Source organism: Neovison vison, chromosome 6 (genome assembly GCF_020171115.1).
Source record: "Neovison vison isolate M4711 chromosome 6, ASM_NN_V1, whole genome shotgun sequence".
Taxonomy (NCBI): Eukaryota; Metazoa; Chordata; class Mammalia; order Carnivora; family Mustelidae; genus Neogale; species Neogale vison.
The window spans coordinates 162,443,989-162,461,664 of record NC_058096.1 but is presented as its reverse complement, the minus strand read 5'-3'; the positions used below and the strand labels follow the sequence as shown (position 1 = coordinate 162,461,664).

The window sequence follows — 17,676 nt, the reverse complement described above, 5'->3', positions numbered from 1 at the left end:
TGTTTGAGTGGTATTCCACTGCACAGATGTTCCAAAGATTATTTCTGTTTGGGGCAATTATGAATAAAAGCACTAAACCCATCTGTGTACTGACGCTTGTGCAAGCTTAAATGTTCATTTCCCTTGGGTAAATACCTAGGAACAGGCTTGCTGAGCCATATATTAAGTCTTTATAAGGAACTGCCTAATGACTTTCCAAAGATGGCTCTAGGATTTTATAGTCTCATCAGCAAAGTATGAGGATTCCAGTTGCTCCATTTACAATCCTGGAAACTCTTGGTACTGGCTGTTAAAAAATTTTAACCATTCCAATAGATGTAGCTTTAATTTGCATTTTCCCTAATGACTAATGATGTAGAGCATCTACATGTGCTTATTTGCCATATTATGTCTTCCTTGGTGAAGTGTTTGTTCACAGCTTTTGCTCATTCTAACATTGGGTTGCCTTTTAATTTATTGAGTTTTGACAGTTCTTTTTTATATACAATCTCTAGCAATACAGAAAAAGGCTTTAATTTAAAACAGTCATATTGGGCGCCTCAGTGGCTTAGTCGTTAAGCATCTGCCTTTGGCTCGGGTCATGATCCCAGGGTCCTGGAATTGAGCCCTCCACTGGGCTCTCTGCTCAGTGAGAAGCCTGCTTCTCCCTCTCCCACTCCCCCTGCTTATGTTCCCTCTCTATCTCTGTCAAATAAATCTTTAAAAAAATAAAATAAAAAATAAAAGTCATTTTGACTGTACTTACATTATTTCCTGAAAAATAGCTAAGTAAGCTATTAAAAAGAATTACTGAAGTATAGTTGACATACAATGTTGTATTAGTTTCAAGTGTACAACATAGTGATTTGACAACTCTACACATTACTCAGTGCTCAACCATGGTAAGTGTAATCACCATACAACGTTATTATAATATTACTTGTACTTTCCATTTCCATGACTTATTTAAATTTCTACCTCTCAATCCCCTTTATCTATTCCACCCCTCCCCCTTCCCACCACCCCTCTGGCAACCACCCATTTATTCTCTGTACTTAAGAGTCTGATTTCTTTTGTACCTTTTGTTTTTTTAGATTCCACATGTAAGTGAAACCACATGGCATTTGACTTTCTGTTTGACTTATTTCTCTAAGCATAATATCCTCCTGGTCCATCCATGTTGTTGCCAATGGCAGATTTCATCCTTTTTATGGCTGAGTAATACTCCTGTGTGTGTGTGTGTGTGTGTGTGTGCATGCCCATGCATTACATTTCCTTTACCCACTCATCCATCAATGGACACTTATGTTGCTTCCATATCTTGCTACTGTAAATAATGCTGCAATAAACATAAAGGTGCATAAATCTTTTCAAATTATTATTTTTTGTTTTCTTTGTGTAAATATCCAGTAGTGGAATAAATGGTATTTCTGTTTTTAACTTTTTGAGGAACCACCATACTGTTTTCCACAGTTATTGCACCAAATTATTTTCCCACCAACAGTGCATAGGAGTTCCCTTTTCTCTGCATCCTTGCCAACACTTGTTACTTCTTGACTTGTGTGAGGCGATTTGCTACTGTGGTTTTGATGTGCATTTCCCTGATGACAGGCGATTTGCTACTGTGGTTTTGTTGTGCATCTCCCTGATGATTAGCGATGCTCAATATCTTTCAGGTGTCTACTGGCATCTAAAAGCGATGCTGAATATCTTTCAGGTGTCTATTGGTATCTATATGTATCTTTGGGAAAAATTCGGCCCCATTTTTTAATTGGACTATTTGTGTTTTTGCTATTGAGTTGTACATGTTCTTAATGTATTTTAGATTTTAACCTGTTGTGGATTTATCATTTGCAAATATCTTCTAAGCTTTCAGAATCTTTATATATTCTCTATCAGATATGTGATTTGCAAGTATTTTCTCCCTGTTGGTGGTAGCTTAACAGTATCTTTAAGAAGCAGAAGTTGATTTTTATAAAATCCAATTTATCAAATTTTTCTTCTACAGATCATGTTTTTGATGTTTTATCTAAAATAGTTTTGCCTAAGTCAAAGATGCAAAGATGTTCTATGTTTTCTTCTAGAACTTTTACAATTTTATGATTCACATTAAAGTCTCTGATGCACATTGAGTTTTTTTAAGTGGCATAAGGAATGGATCAAGGTTCACTTTTTTTGCATATAGATATATAATTGCTCCAGCAACATCACTGAAAAACTACTTCCTCTAATGAACTGCTTTAGCATTTCTGCTGAAAATCAATTGCCCATGTATTTGTGAATTTATTTATGGACTCTATTCCACTGATCCATATGTATGCCTTTTTGTTAATATCATACAGTCTTCATTACTATAGTTTTATACTAAGTCTTGAACACTCCAATTACTTAAAAATTAAACTTTTCCATCTTTATTGGTTATTTATATAAACTTTCTAATGAACTCTTTCCATTTGTCTTCAGGTGAGTTCCTCATTAATTTGTAAGAACTCTTTCTACAGTAAGAATAGTAATCATCTATAATACAAATCATTTCCTTGGTTTCCATAATGATTTCTAAAAAAACAGATGTGCACCATACCCAAAAACTATAATCAAATCTATTACTCTTTCTTATGATACCTGTTTGGAAAGGCCAAGATCATATGAATATTACTTTTCGGGTGGGTGGTTTAATTCTTTATATACAAATCCTTAGTTTACCTAGACTTTATTTGGACACAGAAAACAGATACGGATCTACATTCCTCCTTCCTTATTTCCATTATAATTTATTAAATAATTTCTCCTCTGATGCCTTCTGATAATTGAGGAAGTTAGAACTATTTAGAGCCAGTTTTTCTAAATCTCTTAAAATTACCAGCTAAAGAACCTGCTAAGATACAGTGGTGTCCTTGGGGACACTTGTTCTTATAAATGGCTACAAAGCAGACACTGACATGAATATTCAAAAATATGTGTGGTACCATTTGCCAGGCACTGTGCTAGGCACTGTGCTATAATCATAATGACACCTTAGAGGTTGGCAATGAAGGGAGAATGTCCAAGAGAGATGGCACTACTGCCCTTTGTGTCCTTGGCACATTTTTCTCTGTTCCTTCATTGGCAGAGAAAGTAACAACTATCTGGCTTATAAAAGATGGCTCCATCTTGTTTTTCATTTAGGATACCCCTGTTAGTGCTGCTTCAATAACAAGTATATACCTCGCCCTATATCCAAGAGCCCATAAGCAATGCTAAAGGCCTGACTCCATGTAGCGAACAAAGGGGTCTATCATGTTTGGTTTTTTTCTCCTCCCAGTTTCATTGAGCACTGACATATATATGTCTAACTTTAAGGTACACAGAATGATGGTTTGGTTTATGTGTGTTGTGAAATGATTACAATAGATTTAGGTAACAGCCAATATCTCACAGATACAATAAAAAGAAAAATTAGTAACTCCTTGTGAAAAGAACTTTTAGGACCTATTCTCTTAAGTCTCCTATATATCATACAACAATGTTAATTAACTATTGTCATCATGCTGTTCATTACATCCCCAGTACTTATTTATCTTATAATTGGGATTTTGTACTTTCTGGTACTTTGCCTTTCCCTTGCCTCTTTGCCTTGCCTCTGGTAACCACAAATCTGATCTCTAAGTATGGTGTTCGTTTTGGTTTGGTTTTAGATTCTACATGAGTGAGATCATACAATATCTGTGTCTTATTTCACTTAGCATATCTTCATGGTTCATTATTGTCACAAATGGTAGGATTTCCTAATTTTTATGGCTAAATAATATCTACTGTGTGTACGTACGTATGTACACACACACACACACATATATACACACACACATATGTATATATGTGTATATATATATATATATATATATATTTCACAACTTCTTCATCCATTTATCCACTGAGGGACCCTTACAGTTGTTTGAATGTCTTGGCTATTGTAAATAACGCTGTTCTGAACATGTGGGTGTAGCTATCTTTTTAAGTTAATATTTTTGTCTCCCTTGGATATATTTCTTCTAGAGGTGGAACTGTTGAATCATACAGTAGTTCTGCTTTGGTTTTCTGAGGAATATCCATATCGTTTTCCATACTAGTTATACCAATTTACATTTCAACCAACAGTGCACAAGGGTTCCACTTTTCTCAGCATCCACACTAGCATTTGTGATAACAAATGTCTTTTTGATGATGGCCTTTCTAACAGGCATTAAGGGAATGTATCATTGTGATGTTAATTTGCATTTCTCAAAAGACTAGTGATGCTGAACATCTTTGCTGAGCATCTTTTCATATACATTTTCTTTGGAAAAATGGCTATTTAGGTTCTTTGCCCATTTTTAACTAGATTATTTGATTTTGCCACTGTTGAGTTATAGGAGTTCTTTTTATGTTTTGCATACTAATCGCTTACCAGATACATGATTTGCAAATATTTCTTCCCATTCCACAGGCTGGCTTTTCACTTTTTTAGTGATTTCTTTGCCTGTGCAGAAGCTTTTTTGTCTGATGTAATCCGACTTGTTTTTTATTTTATTGCTTATATTTTAGGTGCCATATTCACAGAAATCATTACCAAGACCCATGTTAAGGAGGTTTTTCTGTTTTCTTCTAGGAGTCTCATGGCTTCAAGTCTTATACTTAAGTCTTTCGTTCATTTCAAGTTAATTTCTGTGAGTGATGTAAGATGGGTAAAGTTCTATTCTTCTACATGTGAATATCCAATATTTTTCAATTTGTTGAAGAGAGTTTACTGAATGAGTATTCCAGGTTCCCTTGTCAAATATTAGTTGGCCGTATATACTTGAGTTTATTTCTGGGCTCTTGATTCTGTTCCACTAGTCCATTCGTCTGTTTTTATGCCCATACCATACTGTCTTCATGACTACAGCTTAACAGCATAGTCTGAAATCAGAAAGTATGCCTCCTGCTTTGTTCTTCTAAGAATTCTTGGGATGTCTTTGGCTATATCTTGGGTCTACTATGATTCCATATAAATTTTAGGAATATTTTTTTCTATTTTTGTAAAAAAAAATGCCACTGGAATCTTAATAGGAGTGGCATTAAATCTATAGATGGCTTTTGGTAATACTGACATTTTAACAATATTAATTCTTCCAATCCAACACAGGCTACTTTCCATTTATTTGTATCTTTGATTTCTTTCATCAATGTCTTATAGTTTTCAAAGTAGAGATCTTTCACCTCCTCATTTAAATTTATTCCTAAGTATTTTTTTTTATGCTATTGTAAATGGGATCAATTTATTCGCTTTCAGAAAATTAGTTAGTGTATAGAAATGCCACTGATCGGTTAATTTTGTATCCTGCAATTTTACTGAATTTGATTAGTCCTGACAGTAACTAGAGACAATTCTATTTCTTCCTTCTCAATTTTGATGTCTTTAATTCCTTTTCATTTGTCTAAGAAACTTTCACTTCCTTTTTAATTTCCTCTTTGATCCATTGGTTGTTCAGGAATATCATGTTTTTAAGTTCCCAATTATGATTTCATGATTCTTTCTCATCTTTGCTATCAGTGCCAGCCTCTAATAAGTCCCTAATGTTACCATCTATGGGCTGAAGGTTGAAAATACAAATCGACTGAAACTGCTAGAATTTTATATGTAAAATTAACTAAGTAAGGATCCAAGTAAGGCCCTGAATGAAAACTATGAACAAAATACATGAACTTTTACATGGGCTTATTAGACAGTCCATTTCAGCATCCCAGGAGGTTTTCTTTGCTTGCTTTCATGGTGCTCTGCTATAGGACAACTCAAGAACTCATCTAAAGAGAAGTGACCAATAAATAGTTCTCTAACTGGTAAGGGGATTCTGAAGTTCATTTCTTACATGAAGTAACACAAGAATGAAGCCTTAGAAAGCAACCTTACACATGAAAAGCAATCTCCTTTTCATGGCAGGAGCTAGAAGAGTCCAAAGTCAGAAACAGAACACAACTACTCTAACTATTCTTGTCTCTGCTGACTAACGAATTCATTTTGATACTGAAGCTGGAGAGTAAATCCAAAAAATTTTTATCAAGCTTTTTACTGACAACTTGATAATAATGGCTGTCCTTGTTTGGGACAGACAGGAATATATCGTACTCACAAACTGATGACTGAGAACAAAATTAAAATTAAACTAAAACCACTGGGAATTCTCTGCTTCTAGGTAGAATATAATGTGGTAAGCAAACTGAAGATCCTGCTACCACAACTATAAACACAATAGTAACTTGCAGAAACCATGTTTTCAAGGCCTTGGAAGGAAAAGAAATAAATGAACTGAAATTCCAGAATTGGGAAGGGCCCCTTCTAAGATCTGAGGCAGAAATCCAAACAAGAATCATGTGACCTCAGGAATATCAATGGATCACAAATGTTCCTCAGAATGGTTTAATCTAATCAATTTATACTATCCCTAAAAGAAAATTTTATGTATGCCAACGTTTTAGAACCTGAAAAAAATAGGTAAATTTAGGAAAATATCACTAATCTGAATCAAGAACATAAGCTTGCAGTGGACTGACATTTAAAGTCTCCTATATCAATTAATTGGTATTTGTATATATTAGTCTCCTAAGAATTTGTTAAGCCAGTTTCAGTCTTCTAGGAACTAATTACCACTGAGCACAAAACTGAAAATCATACCTTGGAACATGGAGATCACACTATCTGAGGGGCTTCCCTACCATCTACTGGAGCTCCTAATCTATGTTAAACCTCTTTAAACTGTAAGAAGGACCTTCTAATATCAGTGAATAGTTGATACATATTGTTAACAACATAAAATGGGTTTACAACCCCCCCTCAAAAATCCACATATCAAACACACTAAATACCTACAAATCGACTCTTTGACTTTAAAAAACAAAAAAGCACACCATAACCCCCATGACTTGATATTTCTTTTGGAAGAAGCCCTGTCTATAAGCTTACCTCCAATTTTCTAACACAATCTTCCCAACTCATAACTAGGGAATTTAAAACACGGTAAGGAAAATGAGAGATCTAAATGTATAAAACAAGTCAGAGTCAAGTAGACAAACCACAAAAAACACTATTCCTCACCTATAATTTATGCTCCAAAGCTTATTTCAAAACTGCCTATGCTCATCCTTCCTGTCAAAGTTGTGAGCCCTCTTTTTTTTTTTTTTTTACTCAGCCCAATAAGCTGCAAGAACAGATCCAAAAAAGGCTTCATAGTGATCTATAACATGCCTGAAACTGCAACTCTGCCTCTCCATGAAGAGAGGCTCCCATGGCTTCCATCAGACTCATTAATATATATACATTAATAAATGTACATATATATGTATAATGCATATACATGCATTAATATATGTACAGAAAGCAGGGAAAAAGTTCCAACTGGAGCAAGGACATCAGGAAGGACCATGGGAAGTGGCCACAATTATAGTTTGTAAATAAGTTTAAAGGAATGTAAATTTTCATTTCTTTAGTTTGTCTCTATAATATTTACTCATTTAAACAAACATTAAGAACTTGTGGTATTTACCAGGTGATAGGGATGGGACACAGATAAGATACAAACACACAGCTCTTTCTCTCTCTCTCTCTCTCTCAGAGACCTTATTATTGAGCAAGGGGGACAAGTGAGACATCTGAACTGAGCAAGGTCTGGCCGTCACCCCATCCAATTCCAAAGGCAAAAGGCCATCAGGGCATGTGTCCCCTGCACCTCATCATCCTGTTTTTAAATGCCATCTACAACCCCTCTGTTATTTTTATCTAGTATACCTTCTCTGTGCCTGGCTGCATTCTAGGCAGAATTTAAGATGTATATACAAAGAGGATCTCATTTCACAAAGTCATGTTCTCCTACTCACCAGACAATGCTTCAAACACAGGTCCTATGATGTTTGCCTTAGGTTCCAAGGTTTAAAATAAGTGAATTATAATATTAAATTAGGTACTGTTCGACACTATACAATTTTAAAGATATCACCGTAACGCTAGGTCAATAAAAACCAGGTAAGATAAAACAATGTTTTCCAAAGACAAAGTGGGTTAGGTAGCAAATGGTAGCAGATTATGGAGAATGGGTTATGGAAGAAGATATTTAAAAACAGCAAAGACATGTATTTGGAATCAGAGTTATAAGGAAGTTCTGGTTCTACAGTACATCTCTGCTAATTAGCTTGGCTTAGCTCTGTGGTGCCCTGTTCTCTGTCTGCTCTCCATCTTTCTCCACCAAAGGCTGTGTAAACATGTGAGGATCCAACTGAGAGAAGCCACAGCCCTTGAAAGAAGAAAACCACACTACTATATATGTTAATGTGACTGTGAAAGCATTTCCCAAGCAGCTGCTCTGGGAGTCATGACAACTCCAGGACCACACAGGCAATTTCCTGATGTGGAGAGACAGTTTCCCCAGAAATGGAGATGTGTCACTAACAAGTCCCACCAGGCCATCTCACAACTAAGCACAGCACCTACATGTCAATAGTTTTCACCAGTTCTTAAAAACACTACAGTAACTTTATGCAACATTTGCGTTTGGAGTCTGTCCATCAATGTATATTGTGACTAACAAGTTTCCAAGTTTATTGTGTTAAAAGTTTGTGCTAACTACTTATTTTTTGTTTTGCAAACTAGTCTTTCTTCAACAAAAAACAAAACAAAACAAACAAACAAACAAAAAAACAGAAAACAAAAAAAGCAAAAAAACTCCAAGCAGATTTGATGTTTTCAACTCCCTAAAGGTTTCCTAGGCTATAACCTGAAGTAAACAGAAGTATATTTAATTCTGTATTTCTGCATTAAGATAGTTAGCTATTTTAAGTGGTTTTTAAAAAGCTCTTCTAAAGTTCCAAGAAACTAACCAGTTACGAAATAAATACTTCCCTTTGCTTTTATCTAACATAAAACACATACATACACACACACACAAAGAAAAATCCCTACTTTAGAAGTTAACCTATTTCCTACATTCTGAAAGTTAAATACAATTAAAAACATGTGTGAGAAAAGCTCAAGAGCAAAGGTCCTGGGCCTGCCTCTTCCTCCCAGTTTTCCCACGGCAGCCAACATTTCAGAAATTCCCCCTGAGGACAATTTCCAAAGGGGAAGAAAACACCTCGAAAGGAAAGATCTTTAAACACCCTTTGGCACCACAGTCCTAGTACCACAGAAACACAGCATTCTGTGATCCCTCCAAAAGGCTGACTGAGACAGTTATATCTGACTTGAAGACTGATTTTGTGTCTGGCATTATACTAAGTACAAATATGTTTTTCATTCATCTAACTCCTTCAACAATCCTAAAGGTGAGAACTAGTACATTTCACAAATGGAAGTAAGAGAGACCACAGAAACGAGTCAAGTGGGGAAGGAGAATAGGCAGTGCTGGGGCCCAACACCTTTGGAGTAGAGGGTGGGGCCAGGCTAAGAGGGCGGCAGTAGCAAGAACCAAAGTAGAGGAAAGGGAGACAGAAGGGCCCCAAGGCAGGTTGGATGTGGAATGTGACTAACAGCAATAAGGCAGCATCGTTGGAGCTGAGCAAGCAACTGAAAAAACAGTGGGAGGAAAAAGTGTGGGAGAAAATGAGGAAGCCAATCTTGAGGCCATGCTGGCCGCTGTTGAGAACTCCGGTTTTGACTGTGAAGGAAATGTTAAGTCTTTAAAGTGTTCTGAACAGAGGAGAAAGACACATGTAAATTTTAAAAGGAACTGATAATATTTTTCCCTTATGAGTGGTTAACTACCTAAAACTGCCACCTCCATAGGAATTCCCCTCTCTTACAGCTATTCCACACAACAATTCATGGCTTACTGTTGACCAGAGCCCCAGGGCCTCCTCTCACCTGCAACTGTCAATGTCTGAAAACAAGCAGCACATACAAATGACAGGAAACTTGTCTTTAAACTCTGTTCCTTCTCTTATCTTCTTTCAAAGATGTGCACAGTCATGTCAGTCAGCCCAATTCCCACTTCCCCGCATTAAGTACCAAAAGACTCAGAGCTTGGGCACTAGTCTGCAAAGTAAACAGTAACTTCCAGTTTTTATTCTAGTGAGACCTATGATTATCAGTCCTGCAAACCTTTGTCTCTCCACACAGGCTGTGAGAGGAAAGGATTAAGAGGAACACCAAGGCCCATGTAAAACCAAATCAAACCCAAGTCTAGTTAGTAGTGGCAAGAGCCTTAGAAAAGTGCGAACATGCTATAAATCTTCTGAAGAAAATGGTTTTATATAAGGCAGTGAGGCAACCTTCTGATCTGCACAATGCCAAGGAACACCCTGATAAGCAGCTCCAGGCACAGCAGTGGAAAGCAAACAAGGAGGACAGTCTCTGGGCTCCTAACAGAAAGGTAAGGGGTGTCTAGCCTGAAGTTCCTGGCATTGGAACAACATTGGAAAAAATTTCCAAAGGACCTGAAATTTGGTTTTGACTTACTTATCCCTAAATAAGCAAAGGATGTGATTAAAATGGGGGAGGGGGAACAGAGAGAAATTTAAGCTCAATTATCAACATCAAAAAAGAATATATGTTCTTGTTCAGTTTTTGAAACTAAAGAGGTTTAAACATTTTTTTCTGAACACTTATTCTTTAAAGACTATTAGAATTAAAATGTTAGGAATCTATTTTTCCACTAATAACCAAAAACATTTGACTCTAGGATTTCACCTCATAGGTAGGCAAGGCTAGAAGCCATCAGAATCTCACAAAAGCTGGATGAGGGCCTCACCTGAGACTATCTGAATCACAATCTCTAGGGTGGGGCCCTCACAAGTTTTGCTTGGTTTTAAATCTACTGTAGGTGAAACTTAAAGATGGGAAGGAGAGAACCACCAATTTAGATCCTACCATATCACCAGTAGAATAAATTATACTTTTCAAAGTAATGTCAACATATATTTCACTTGATCTGAATCTTAAAACACAGTGAGAACAATAAGCACCAGAGGCTTATGCAGTAGGGAAATGTAGTAGGGAAAACATGAAAAGCACGTAAGTCATTTTTACCTCATTTTCTCTCACTAAAAAAAAAAAATCAATGGTTGAGTTAGCCTAAAAAACCCATTTGTATGGTACCTATAGATTACACTACCCATAACATTTCATGCTCAAGAATCTTCATGACAAGTATTAAATCCAATAATGGCTTATTTATAAAACTGAAAAGATTTTACTCAGCACAGAACTTTTGTTGTTTCCTAAATACATAATCAAACAAATTCACACTATAGAGCCAGTATATCATGGATACAGAGCTAATACCATAAAGTGCTTTTATTTACACAGGATTCGGGTCAGATCAATTTTTAATTGTGATGTCTGAAGTAACTGTCACTTCTCATAGGCATGTGAAACTTCAGAAAGTTTAGCATTTTTTCTTTTGGTTTTATATGACAAGGATGATGTCACACTCTGTAAAGGTATCTTACAGAGTCTGTGACCATGCACTTGGCAGCTAGATTGTGAGGTGTGGGCCACATTTCTAGGATACGATTTTCAGTTCTGTACAACTGAACAACACAATCATTTGCCTAGGACCAGGCTGCAGGTCGTCTCAGACACGTACCATGCAGGCAGGTTTTATGTAGATCTTTTTAAATAAAAGAAACAAGATACTACTTCCCTATGCACGCGCGCACACACACACACACACACACACAAAAGCATAAATCATCCCTTAAAAAATGTATAATCCCAAACTCTTGGGCCTAAAACTCTGTGACACAAGCCAACATCTTCTAATTTGGAATCCATCAGGGCCCACAGTCCAAATGGACTGTGTAAGAGTAATACAAACTATGTAAGAGTAATACAAAATTTAACCAGAATCTGACTTGGAGAAGAGAAGGTTCAAGTCGGAAAACATGGTAACATTGCTAAGACATCTATCTCTAATAAATGGGAGGGAAATGAAACTGTACACACTCAGATTGGGGGTGGGGGACTATAAAAGCAGGCAAATTACAGTTTTTCTGGAAGAAATCAGAAATAAAAGCAAGAACTTTTCTATTAATAACAAACTATAATAGCAGATTTAGATAAACCAAAGAGAAAACGACTGATTTATGTCCTTTTGGACTATTCAAAGTTCTATCAAAAAGGTATTACAACTTGGGCTGTACAATCTGTATAGAAATGAGTAATCCTTTTAAAAGTTTTCAAAGAGAAAATAATTAAACATATTACTACAATCACAGTTCTGGTGGCTGCCCATTTCCTAAATTCTCGAAGAGACTCTTTTGTAGGAAGGAATATGCTGAGATATTTCTGCTGAGATATTTCTTCACAGTGCTAAAGCAGAGCAAGGAACAGACTGCCTTAATTACATTCAATGTGTTTTCTAGTTAAACCACAATTCTTGGCTTGAATATGCCAAGATTTCCAAAAGCTGGCATATTATACAAACTATAAGTCACACATAAATTAATAGTCAAGAATGTCTCAATTTATGTTTCACTAATCTAATTTTTCACAAGATAATGCTTTTCCAGTACACCAGCTAGTCACCTCCCCCAGCCAGCTAGTCACTTTTAAATTCACAGTGGAGGGTGCCTGGGTGGCTCACTGGGTTAGGCCTCTGCCTTCAACAGGTCATGATCTCAGGGTCCTGGGATCAAGTCCCACATTGGGCTCTCTGCTCTGCTGAGAGCTCTGCTGGCCTCTCTGCCTACTTGTGATCTCTCTCTGTGTGTCAAATAAATAAATAAAATCTTTAATAAAAGAAAAAAATATATTCACAATGGATTTTGCCATGTTCTTCAAATGCAGGAAGTTAGGTCAAAGAAAGGAATAATTAAAGATGCTTAAGAACAAAATTTTAAGATTTATCTACATTCTTCATCAGATCTTAAAGCATTACTGAACCAGAAAAAAAGTATTAAGAAATAAAAGCAAATTCTAAATCTATAACTAAAAGGGAAGTAAAAGCAAACTACATATAGTTCTTGTTTGAAGGGCAAAGGGAATGATATGGATATCAATTAGCACTGAATATTAAAGTAAGACACTAATACATCCTACAACAAAACAATAAAATAGAATCCATGGCAACAAAGCACAGTTTCATATCGAAAAAACGTATACTCTATCATGTAAAATAAATCACAAAACTTTATATACCTCACACAGCTTGAAAATAACATATAAAGTAAAAATTGACTGAAATATAAAATCCAGATTAGAGTAAGAAACTAGCATAATTCTCTCAGAAAATAAAATCAGAATAAAAACATGACACAAAGGAACAAAATACATAATTAACAACCCTTAATTATGCATAAAAACTTTGTATATGCTAAAAATATGAATATTTTAATCATACATGGAATAATCACCAAAAATCACTGTATAATAAGCCACACAGAAAATCTAAAAATACTTCCCAAAGCAAAAACCAATCAGGTTGCAGTGTACATTACTAAATGCAATGTACTAAAATTACAAGTAAAAAACCAAATACGTAAAGGAAAAAAAAATCTATCCAATTTGAATTAAAAAAAAGAATTTGGGTTAAACAGAAACAAAACAGTAAAGATAAACTTGAGCAATGGCAGCAGAGTGAAATCCCCAGGATGTGACCAGAGATTGCAGGAGAGAACCACACACAGCCTTAAATGTGAGAAATTAGGACAACAAAGAAAAAAAGCTTTCAATTCAAGAAAAAAGAAAGGAAAAAAGGAAAGAAAAGGCAACCTAAAAGATCCTGGAAAAATTTAGTTAACAGTGGAAAAAAAAGGTAATACCAAAGAAAACAGAAGTGTAGCTGATACATAAAATCAAAATCTAACTCTTTGAAAATAACAGATGATTCCCTAAACCAAGTGTCAATGTTAAGGACCAGTGCACTCTAAAACACTTACAAAACTGAATCAAAGTTGTTTAATTCAGCAACATATGGTAATTTAATAAAAGGACAGATTTTAATCTCTGTACTAATTCTACTATATATTTGTGAAAAATCACTGACTGACTCTGGCACAATAAACTAGACTATATTAGCAGAAAGGTAACTTTCCATTTGTTTTTTAAAGCAATTCTATATTTATCTCAATCACACAATTACACAAAATTAAAGTAAATTCAAATAAGAAAAGTTACTCATGAACTCCACCTAATACATACTTCACCAACCATTTATCAGACTGGTAAGCATCCTCCCAGACACTTTTCTTTTCCTTTTTAAAAACTTTAAAGTTTTATTAGGCAATACTTAAGGAAAAAATAAAAAGAGAGAGAGAGAGAGAACATTACAGTGAGTACCGAGGTACTCACCACCCAAGTCAGGAAGTACATACCACCAACACAGCTGAAACACTCTAGGCATGCCTGCCCTTTATAAGTAACTATCTTAACCTCATGCATTCATCAGTACCTTACTACATGTGCAAGCAACCCCCCAACAACATAACACTGCTTTGTCTGTTTAAAATTTTATATAAATGTTATAATACTGTAAGTACTATCACCGATTTGATCTTCTTAAATAGTACATTTGTGAACACTAGCCACAACGACATACATAGTTCATTTATTTTTACCAATTCCATCATATGAATATGAAATGATGTATTTCCCTACTGATGAATACACAATAATGCTATCAAACAATCTTTAAAAATCTGTGTACACGAGTGAAAGCAAGTCTAGGGTGTGTATACAGGAAGAGAACTGCTGGGTTTCAGGATTGAGTATATCTTTAACTTTAGTACACACTGACAAATTGTCTTCTACATACTAGAAGAGTTCCCAATGACCTATAGTCTTACCTATGCTTAGATTTGTCTGACTTTAGTTTTTCCTAATGCGAAATGTATGAAACAGTATCTGATCATGATTTTATCTTCCCTGATCATTAGTGAGGTTAAACATCATTTTCATGTTTGGACATTTATGTCTCCTCTTCTGTTAATTCTTGGCTTCATTTTCTGATTAGCCTGCTCCTCGGGTCAAAAATCTCTGACTCAAATATTCTAATGAAAAGTTTCGGAGAAACCTTGTTATCTGTAATGGGCAGGAACCATTCAATAACCCTTTCTTTTCCAGAACAGAGTCTAACATGAAACGCAGTGTCTTGGTGTAGAGAATATTCAGTATAAAAATCAGCACTCTTCAATGCGTTCTTCAGAGTGTGTCTTTCATACTCTGTAACGTGCATTTCAAATGACTCCTATCTATGAAGTATGATATTATATACATGTAGTATTAGGGCATACTGTTTCAAAATTAAACTAAAAACTGTAAAAGCTGACCACATATTCAACTTAGCAAATCCTTAAAAATTATAAACAAATTCTCCTATGACCTTCAAAACAGATACGATCCAAGGGACAAAACTGAAAAGCTGAAAAGCAATAAATACTTCTACCCCAACTAGATAACTCATCACAAGAGAGAACACAATAATGTGCTGGAGTGGAAAGAGGGTAGCTGGGAATGCCCAGGGCTACCACGATTCTGGATGTCTAGATGTCAATTACCTGTCCTATAAAATAAGGCAGACAATAACAGCCCCACAGGTCTCCGTGGATGGTAAACATGATAACACAGGATGCGATACCTCTATCTGATCCAATTTATTCCATGGATGAGGAAATAAAGCAGAGAGATCAATTGCACTCTTCAAGGTCACAACTAATAAATGATTCCCATGTCCAAATTCTTCATAATGTATTTTAATATTCATAGTACCTTTCCAATATACGTCTTAATGACTGTTAAAGGATATACACAGAAAGAAGCTGACCAGGGGCATTATAGACTCTAAGAAGACTCTAAGAAGATAGGAAATATACTCAGACCTTCAAAAGAATTACAATGAGTAGATGATGGTTACCTTAAATGGTAACTTACTCATTTTTCTTTAGCTGAAATATACTTTATACATTTGCCAACTAAAGGGTAAAACAAACTGACTGTGAGCTTTAGGGATATACGGCATTCATGAAACCAAATCTGTTAATTAAGACACATTTAAGAGGGGCACCTGGGTGGCTCAGTGGGTTAAAGCCTCTGCCTTCAACTCGGGTCATGATCCCAGGGTCCTGGGATCGAGCCCCACATCGGGCTCTCTGCTCAGCAGGGAGCCTGCTTCTCTGCCTACTTGTGATCTCTGTCTGTCAAATAAATAAATAAAATCTTTAAAAAAAAAGACACATTTAAGAAAGTCCCTTAAGAAATTGTTTTCAGATAAACAACCACCAATTTGACCAACTACATTCTAGCTGGTGGAATTCAAATGGGCAAATACTGGAAGGAGGTTACCTACCTACTGCGGGTGCATCATACTCATCACCAAGCAGAATTTCTGGAGCAGAATATGCAAGAGATCCACAGCTTGTAGTGAGCTTCTTCCCTGGTTGAAATTTGTTGCTGAAACCAAAGTCTGTCAACTTTACAAGACCTTGTTTTTCAAAGAAGACCACATTCTCTGGTTTTAAGTCTCTGTGAACCACATGGAGTTTATGGCAATAAGATATGGCATGAACTATCTGAGCAAAGTACTTCTTAGCCAAATCTTCATTAAGTCCCTCTTCGTGTTTCATTATATAATCAAACATATCTCCTCCATCCCCAAGTTCTAGAATAAGATACAGTTTGGTCTGGGTGTCAATAACTTCATAAAGGCGTACGATGTTGGGATGCTGCACTAGTTTCATGCATCTCACTTCTTGGAAAAGATGACCAGTGGCTAAAGTGTCCAATTTTGTCTTGTCAATAACTTTTACTGCTACTTTTTCACCTGTAAAGACATGCCTGGCAAGTTTAACCACTGCAAAATGACCTCGACCCAAGGTTTTATCCAGATCATATAATCCAGCAATCTTTCCATCATACCCTCGCTTGAATCCTGCCATGCTGGTCCAACAGAAGGAAAAATATCTAGACTGTTTGAAACGGATCTTCTCATATAAGAATATCTGGTGAAAATAAGGAATTCATTTTCAGTGTCGCCATGGACATCTACAAAAGAAGAGGAGAAACAAATTAAGTTTCTGTAGCTTTTTCTCTTAGAGCTCTCTTTCTTTTAAAGTTTTAAGAGAAGCCTGAAGTAAACAGAGACAAAAAATGAGTAAGGGCCATCTTTACAATCTATATATTTTGGGTTTATCTTACAAAGGCTGAGAATTTAAATGCCATATTAAAATTTGCAAACTGAAAGAAGTTAGTTGAAATAAGTTTTTGGTGATGTCAATAAGAAAACTAGCAAGTTTGATAAACTAAGTTTAAAAAAAATCTTACAAAAGTAATTTCATTTAGTGTCTTAAAAAACAAGGCAAGAACTGACAAAAAAGGGAAAACAGAATAAACATTTGGACAGAAACTTGGCAACTTTTTCCTGTTATTCCAAAGCTAGCACTATTTCCTGTAAACACAGACAGATCTCTTTAGTGAGGCCTCCTCTAACCCTCCCAGCTGGAATGACCTTCCCTACTCCATATCTCCAACAGCAGCTCGGGACCCTGTGTGGTCTTATTCCATGGGTTTTTGTATACGCCATCCCCATCCTAAGACTGCGAAGTTCTGAGGACTCTAAGGTTCTTTTTTTTTTTTTCCCCTTCTACCCTCCCCTGAACAGTCTTTAATATACAACAGGTAATCAACAGTTTATTAAATTCTGAAATTCAATTTATTTTCAAAATGTTTACAGGGCAATTGTTTGCTCTTCTTGTCACACTAGTGCCTAGAACAACATGTTG

The 17,676-nt window shown here is 35.8% G+C and overlaps 1 protein-coding gene across 3 annotated transcripts in view; it reads right to left on the bottom strand.

Annotated features, from left to right (window-relative positions):
* The window catches only part of SNRK (SNF related kinase), a 57,504-nt gene that overhangs the window by 24,074 nt on the left and 15,754 nt on the right, over nt 1-17,676 (bottom strand). For all 3 annotated transcript variants that reach the window (XM_044252821.1, XM_044252822.1, XM_044252823.1), the window contains one exon: nt 16,245-16,939. In XM_044252821.1, the coding sequence (XP_044108756.1) occupies nt 16,245-16,833 (589 nt within the window). In that variant the 5' untranslated portion in view covers nt 16,834-16,939. The remainder of the gene's footprint in view (nt 1-16,244; nt 16,940-17,676) is intronic.